The sequence below is a fragment of the Cryptomeria japonica genome, chromosome 10, assembly GCF_030272615.1.
Source record: "Cryptomeria japonica chromosome 10, Sugi_1.0, whole genome shotgun sequence".
Taxonomy (NCBI): Eukaryota; Viridiplantae; Streptophyta; class Pinopsida; order Cupressales; family Cupressaceae; genus Cryptomeria; species Cryptomeria japonica.
Window position 1 is genome coordinate 172,156,426 of NC_081414.1, and position 7,427 is coordinate 172,163,852.

The 7,427-nt window shown below is 36.2% G+C and overlaps 1 protein-coding gene across 2 annotated transcripts; it reads left to right on the top strand.

Annotated features, from left to right (window-relative positions):
- The first annotated feature begins 250 nt into the window (after positions 1 to 250).
- LOC131047647 (protein VACUOLELESS GAMETOPHYTES) lies at positions 251 to 1,754 on the top strand. 2 transcript variants are annotated; one of them, XM_057981435.2, is made up of 4 exons: positions 251 to 586; positions 668 to 838; positions 928 to 1,336; positions 1,443 to 1,754. In XM_057981435.2, exons 1-4 carry the CDS (start codon positions 407 to 409, stop codon positions 1,577 to 1,579), a joined length of 897 nt encoding a protein of 298 aa, XP_057837418.2. In that variant the 5' UTR covers positions 251 to 406; the 3' UTR covers positions 1,580 to 1,754. The 2 variants fall into 2 exon arrangements, with proteins under 2 accessions (XP_057837418.2, XP_057837419.2); XM_057981436.2 differs by having other exon boundaries at positions 254 to 586; positions 931 to 1,336.
- Positions 1,755 to 7,427: the final 5,673 nt, after the last annotated feature.

The following is a 7,427-nucleotide window of genomic DNA, read 5'->3' on the forward strand; positions in this document are numbered from 1 at the left end:
TTTAGGAGAAAATATTGGAGGCAAATAAAAAGGAGGGAAAGAAATTTGTGGAGCCACATATGATTTTTCTCAATGCTTATTTTCAGTGCCTCCTTTTTTTCAAAGCTTATTTTTAATTTCTAAGCAGTAGCTGCTCCACTAAAATAGAGAGATTCCAATTTATTCAATTCCCTTAAATAAAAATTTGCTTAGAGATACATCAACTGCTTAAATTTAAGCAGATAATACATTTAAGCAGCAGCATGGGGAATCACGCATTCAATGTGTACGAGTTGGGAAACTTCCCAGGCCAGAAGAATTAGACTATGAGTGACCATAAAGACTCAACGAAACTTCCACTTAGAGAAGACTGGACGCTTTATAAATATAATACGCACCCAAGCTTGTTGTTAGATAGCCATTGAAGATGCAGCAGGTAATACAGCATCCGAGCCACCCAGGGCATTGGCTCAGCTATGCTCGACATCCACCTGGGTATATATGCGACATTTGCAGGGAGGATTTGGAGGGGAAGGGGTACAGGTGCGATGCTTGTGATTTTGATCTGCATATATCCTGTGCCACGGTTAATACGGCTGAACAAAAGGTAGCTATAATTTTCTCTCTGTCTATTGTCTTGTCTTTTCTTTTATACGACATTTAATGACTTTCGTGAAAGATGTTGCAGGTCGTACAGCATCCGAGCCACCCAGGCCATAGCCTCAGCTATTTTCTATGTGAAGGTGGGTATACATGCAGCTGTTGCGGAAAGGACGGCGGTCGTCATGGGTATAGGTGTGCTGCCTGCAAATTTTATCTGAAAATAACCTGTGCCACGGTTAGAATGGCTAAAGAAAGGGTACGCACTCAATCTTTTCTGTTATACAACTATTGTCTTATTTATCTTTACATACGACATCATGTTAGTGACTCTTGTTAAGTATGTAGCAGCCCATACAGCATCCGAGCCACCCAGAGCACCTCCTCAGCTATGTTGGATATCCATATGGGTTCTCTTGCGACGGTTGTGGAAAAAGAGTGCACGGGAACGGGTATAGGTGCGCTGCTTGCAATTTTGATCTGCATGAATGCTGCGCCACGGCTCCTCGAGTTTTGCACCACAGTTTCCATGGTGGTAACGGAATCTGGGTCCAATTCCAAAAGCGACCTCCCGGTGAAAGTCAGATGAGTTGCTCCTACTGTGCACAAATTGTGTCAGGATTCGGCTACTATTGCTTGAGCGGTTCATGTGGGTACGCTCTGCACCCCACCTGTGCATTGCTTCTCCAACCGCAGACCCAAGTTGAAGTAGCCCCTACACGCCCTACCCAAGTTGAAACGCCTCCTCCGCCACCAGGTCTGGAATTCATACAATTTTGACTTTTATTGGTTTTGATGAAATGCAAAATTCTGTTTGTTTGTTTTTCTGATCAAACCTGTCAAATGAAATTTTCTTATCACAGAAAAAGATCATCATCATAGGGGTGCTGCAATGGCTTTCCGCGGCGGTAAGTTTCTGGGAAAGCTGGCAGTTGGAGCGATTACGGGAGACCCCACAAGTATTGGAGGCGCCTTGGCTGACTTGTTTTTATCTGATTAAGTGGGAGATTTTCAGACGATCTGAAATACGACTTGTCCCTTTGGAGTCACGGCAGAAGATCAAGCTTGTTGCTAGAATATATCTATCTAGAATAGATCGGTGAAATGTTAAAATACATTTGAAATTATTAGATGGATGTTTGAAATTATAATGAAAAAATTTCCCTTGCATATTATGTTTCTATTTTTATGCATATATTCTAAAAAGGTTCCTTCCTTATTAAAAAATGGTTTTTATTTGTTTGTTGAAAAATGGATGTTTAAGTTTGACAATAGTAAGATTTCATTTTTAGATTATAGAAATTTCATTTAGAAATTATGAGTTTTTTTTCAAACTTTTTAAAAAATTGTAAAAGAAAATGTTTGTATGAGAGCATTGTTGGATAAATTTGAAATTAAAAGGTATTCTTCAAATATTGAGTTTGTTTGAGTTTCAAGTATAAAAAAAATAATTTTTATGAATAAAAACTATCCAACCAAACCCTACAAGTTTTCTTAAAAAAATTCATGATTGCATAAATATTATTGGTCAATTTTGGGACAAGAACATGCTTTTAGAATTTGAATTGGTTTGTATTTCAAAACTCGAAAAAAAAGTGAAGCTTTTTCAATAGCTGGTGTATCCTCATCTTCTTAAAGTGCAGTACTTAAAAATCTCCATGGAAACCTAATGCTCTATCCAATCCAATCGCGCAAGATGACTTGTCCCATGTGGTCTTATATTAAATAATTTAATAGGACAGAGTAATGTGCCTTTTCACATTAAATAATTGTGTCAACTTGAACTATTAAACATTTCAAATTGTATTTTAGGGTATTGTATTAGAAAATAATTGACAATGAGGAACTTTCACTTCTTCCATTGTCACTTAAGGAGTACATATTAAGAATTCACTATCACATTATCAGATGCATACTTAGTGACAAATAGACAATTTGTAGGGTTGTTTGATGTCTTCAATTTTTGTTTACAAATTGTTTAACCAACTTACTTAGCAGTTTAACTATAGAAGAAAAAACCCTATGTATCAAGCCCATCAAAGGTGTTTGAAAACCTCAATAGCCTATTGTCAAATACAAACAAAAATGATGTGAATCAATATTTTGATTAGTGAAATTAATGGGTCAATTTGTGACACAATCAATTCAATTCAATATTTTACACCATGATTTCTCTTTAGATCAAATAAAATATCAATTTGACGTCTCACAAAACATCATAGAACTATATATATAATAACATTGCATCATTTTAAATCATAGAAAGACAATGTATAATTCAACATAATCGAACCACACATAAAACTAAACAACTCTAAATTATCTATTTTCATCATTTCATAAAATACTTTTATTATGATAAACCATATATTCAAAAATTAAATCTGATATTATTTATTTATTTACCATCGAAAAGAGCTCTTTGTTTTCCTTTTCACTTGGCTCAGGACATTTACTTTTCATTTCTTGCTTAATAGCAAGCAATTAAAACACCAATGGTTTTGCCAATTAATTCAAAGCCGGTTTTTTATTTCATTCATTACATAGCCTACATTGTATCTTCGTAAGGTGAAAGTGATCGTGTTCTTAACCACTCAACTAGCTCAAATGACGGTCTCAACAATTTTGATTGCTCCTATGATCTTGACAAATCGATTGCCACTATATAGTATACAGATAAAATGACAAGAAAATTGTTGGGTCCACACTATAGAAGATAGAGTATTGGTATATGATTTGCAGAGAAGTTTCCCTTGCATTGGACGAACTTGAAATATTAGTTAAATTCCAACGTATGTTGAATGATTGGTTCTAATCTATACTGACCTAAATTCCAACGTATGTTGAATGACTTGTTCTAATCTATACTGACCTACTTTCGCCCTGTGAAGGAGGATGAGAGGACTTATGAGACAAACTACCAATAATCTCTGTATAACAATCACATGCAGTGTACAAGTCTTTGCTATGATTTGCAGAGATGTTTCCGTCGTGTTGGACGGACTTGAAAAATTAGTAAAATTCCAACGTATGTTGAACGATTGATTCTAAAAGTCTATACCGACCTACTTTCGCCGTGTAGAGGAGGATGAGGGGACTTCTGAGAAAGACTACCAGGAATCTCTGAACAACAACTCCCATAGGGTCTACACGTATTCCACGGATGCGTGACTGATGTTGCAAGTCGAAATATTGGAGGAGCCTTGGCTGACTTAGTTTTTATCTGATTAAGTGGAAGATTTTTCCAGATTCTCTAGAAAAACATCATGAGCTATTATGAGATTTTTTCCATACTTATTAAATGATGATGGATTTATTTATAATTAAAAATAGTCTTCTCATTTTTCTTGTTATCTTTTGCCTTTTTTATTCAGATGATAGATCTTGGTACTTGATCCAAAACATTGATGAAAATAAAAAATATTTTCTCACTTATTTTTATCATGAATCATGGTACTGGTCTAGCACTGATAATAAAAATATCTCTTCTCACTTCTTGTTCTCTCTTACCCTAGATCTTGGTGTTTGATCCAAAATATTAGAAGCACCTTGCCTGACTCAGACCTTGGCTGACTTGGTTTTTATTTGATAAGTGGGAGATTTCTCAAAGATATGGAATGGAGTAGTACCATTGGCGTCATGGCAAAAGATCAATTGAAATCTGCATTTAACTTGATTTTGAAATAGAGTTGTTGTACATGTATTTTGGTTGTTTTACATGAAATTGACTTGAAAGCATTCCTCAAACTAATTATTTTGAAATTGAGTGGCTTTGTGAGCATTTTGATTGTTTTAGATGTAGGTAAGATGTACTAAAGGATGTTTTAAGATATTTATTTTTTATATTTTTATATTAAAAATGAACTTGGGTTTAAAAAAGTATAAATCTAATTATTTTGAAATTGAGTGGCTTTATGAGCATTTTGATTGTTTTAGATGTAGGTAAGATGTACTTAAGGATGTTTTAAGATATTTATTTTTATATTTTGATATTAAAAATGAACTCGGGTTTAAAAAAATATAAATTGACTTTGGTATTATTCAATATTTTTAAGAAAAAAATAAATGTTTGTCAAAAATTAGATATTATGCATATTTGAAAAGGAGTGAATAAGGTCAAAAGAGGATATAGATTTAAATGTAAGAGGTGTTCATTTATTTTTTGGAGAGCCAAAAAAAGAAAAGACAAAGAGTATTTTCTAAAAAAAAAAAAAAAATGTATTTAAAAGATTTAAAGTTTGATTATTGATTCTCTTTGTTGTTGACTTTGCACCTACTTGGATTACCTACCCCATGTACTCTTCTTTAATATTCATCCCTTTCTTATGATTTTTCACCTATACCTTTAATAGATATTTACTCAACAAAATGATGTCTACAATTTCAATGCAACAAACACTTGACTAGTTTTTTACTTTGTTGCTTTCCCAAATAATGGGGATACATCTTTTCCATATGCTCAACTAAATTTCACTAAGCCTCATAAATCTTATTTATATAAAACCCAATGTACAGTCCAATCAAGTTGAACATGTAGTGAATGTGATAGAACCTTTTCCTAAGCAAGAGAAAACTAAGCCTAAACATGAACCTAATATCACCTTTACCTCAAGTGATATATTAAAGAATGCACCTGATGGACAACTATACATTACTACTACAATTAGTGACAAACCCATACCTGGTGTCCTTGATCCATCATGTATGGTTAATGTAGTTATAAATTAATATCTTTATACATATGAATTATATCAAGATGCTTATGATAAATCTGTTAACTTGATTAAGGTGAAGGATGGTTTGACTTGTCCTACCATTGGTTCCATCACCCTTCTAGTGAAGTTGGATCTAAATGCTTAGATGTTCCTGTAAAGCAGAAAATCGAACCCTAGTTGTTCTCCCCTCCCCAACTCCAAGGAGAGGGAAAGGAGGTCACTAGGGTTGTCGGTTTTCACTTAGGGGAGACTTTACATTCAAAAGAGGGGTTGAAACCCACAAGATCCAATCCCACACAATGAAAGATTGGATTCTAAATGAGTTTCAAGGGTTAAGACAGCAAAGTTACCCTCTTTTGTAAAGAATGTAGATAGAAGGATTAAGCTAGGAATGCATGAAAATTGAGAAAGATTTGCTTATAAACAGAGATAGGAATATAGGATGAAGCTACGGACCTGGAATTAGCAGTAAAATGTCAAGATGGAGTTGTCCTGCAAATTTGAGCAAAAGTTGACAGGATGATGGCGCCCGGCGTGCACACGGTCCTCCGAAAAATCCACAAAACGAAGGGGGATCTGTTCGTCTCTGCACAAGGATTCCAGATCTTCAATTACAGCCACGTACCTGCAACCTACACACAGAAAAGCGAAGATGATTGGGGGGTTAGGGATTAGGGGTTTGCCCTTAGGTCAAACCCCGGTTTTGGAATTAACCAAGAAATGAGAAATTGCTGTAAATGTGAATGATTGTAATGTAAAACAAGTACTAGTACCTTGTTGTAAGAATGTTTGTATTCTTACATGCGAAGGTGTAGATGTTGTTGTATGTTGTATGTTGTATGTGATCTCCTCTTCAATGGTTGAATCCTTGTCTTGAATGCAACACTTAGCCTTGAATGGAGACTTAGAATGATCAATTGCTTGAAGGAATGCTTGAATGCTTGAATGCTTGAGTATCGCTTCCGTGTCTTGTACACATATGTCCTTCCTTTTTCCATCTACTAAAATGGGAGAGGAAAAGTAGTTTATATACTTGCCAATTAGGGTTGAAAGACTGATTTTCCCGACCTTAGGCCGACCAGGAAAGGTTATTTTCCAATTTGCAAACATAAAGACCCGAGACCCAAAATAGACCGGGCCCAAAAATAGGGCCAGGGACCAGGGCGCTAGGTGCCCTAGTCCTAAAGGACTAGGGCACTGGGCGCCATGGTCCCACCTCCAGGGACAGCGGGGTGCAAGGAGGATCAGGCCAAGGTGCTGAAAAAATGCAGTTTTTGGTGTCATCAACAAGTTTCGGGGTCTCCATTCAGGTTCCGTGTTGCATCGCCATCGTGAAGACCCAAATGCAGTTGAAATTGCTAGTGTCACAATTTTAGGATGGTACATTTAGCCCCCACTTTAGCGGGAGTATAAGCGTATGCTCATACTTCCGGTAAAGTACAAGGAAACAATATTGAAAGACTTTCACCACGTCAAAGAGGCAAGATACACCAAGCCCCTAGTGGACTAAGGATCTTACGACTTCGATTGACAAAGTAAAAGGGAAGATCACGAGGGAGAACCATGACTGTCAGTAGTAAGGTTCCCTCACTATGAGTCATGCAAGAGAAATACCAAAAATTTTCAAGGCAAAGCTAAGTTTTGCCAAGAAATTTTCAATTATCCTGAAGGGATAGATAGGGTGTATGCCCCCCTATGTTAAAGCGATCGCACATGCCTCAATGGGGGTGATTGCTTTAAGGTAGTGATACACATAAGAAATGAGAAGGGAAAGGAGCACGTTATCGCAAAGATTTAGCCCCCACGTGTGAGATAAACCCAAGGATAATAGACACAAAACACAAAGCATGAGGTGACTTCGCTTTCCTCGGGGTCAGTATGCTGTATGATAATTCATGTATATCATATGTATGTATGCATAATTGTTCTTCATTCCCCAATCAAGGAAGGTCACCTAGAAGAAGGGAACACATGTGTCTTTTGAGTCAACATGAGAGAGACCAAAAGAGATCTCAATGCTTTGCATCGTCCTCAAGTAGACAACACTAAGGACAACAAATAGAAGAATGAGAATAACACATAGAAGAAGCAACAAAAGAGAGGAGGAGAGAATCTGCTATGCTAATGAAACTA

Bases quoted from the DNA above. Each gene is read 5' to 3' on its own strand.
- LOC131047647 (XM_057981435.2), top strand. From the start codon at position 407: ATGCAGCAGGTAATACAGCATCCGAGCCACCCAGGGCATTGGCTCAGC. The intron at 839-927 runs GTACGCACTCAA...TTAAGTATGTAG, and splicing joins TTAGAATGGCTAAAGAAAGG to CAGCCCATACAGCATCCGAG. The intron at 1,337-1,442 runs GTCTGGAATTCA...TTCTTATCACAG, and splicing joins AACGCCTCCTCCGCCACCAG to AAAAAGATCATCATCATAGG.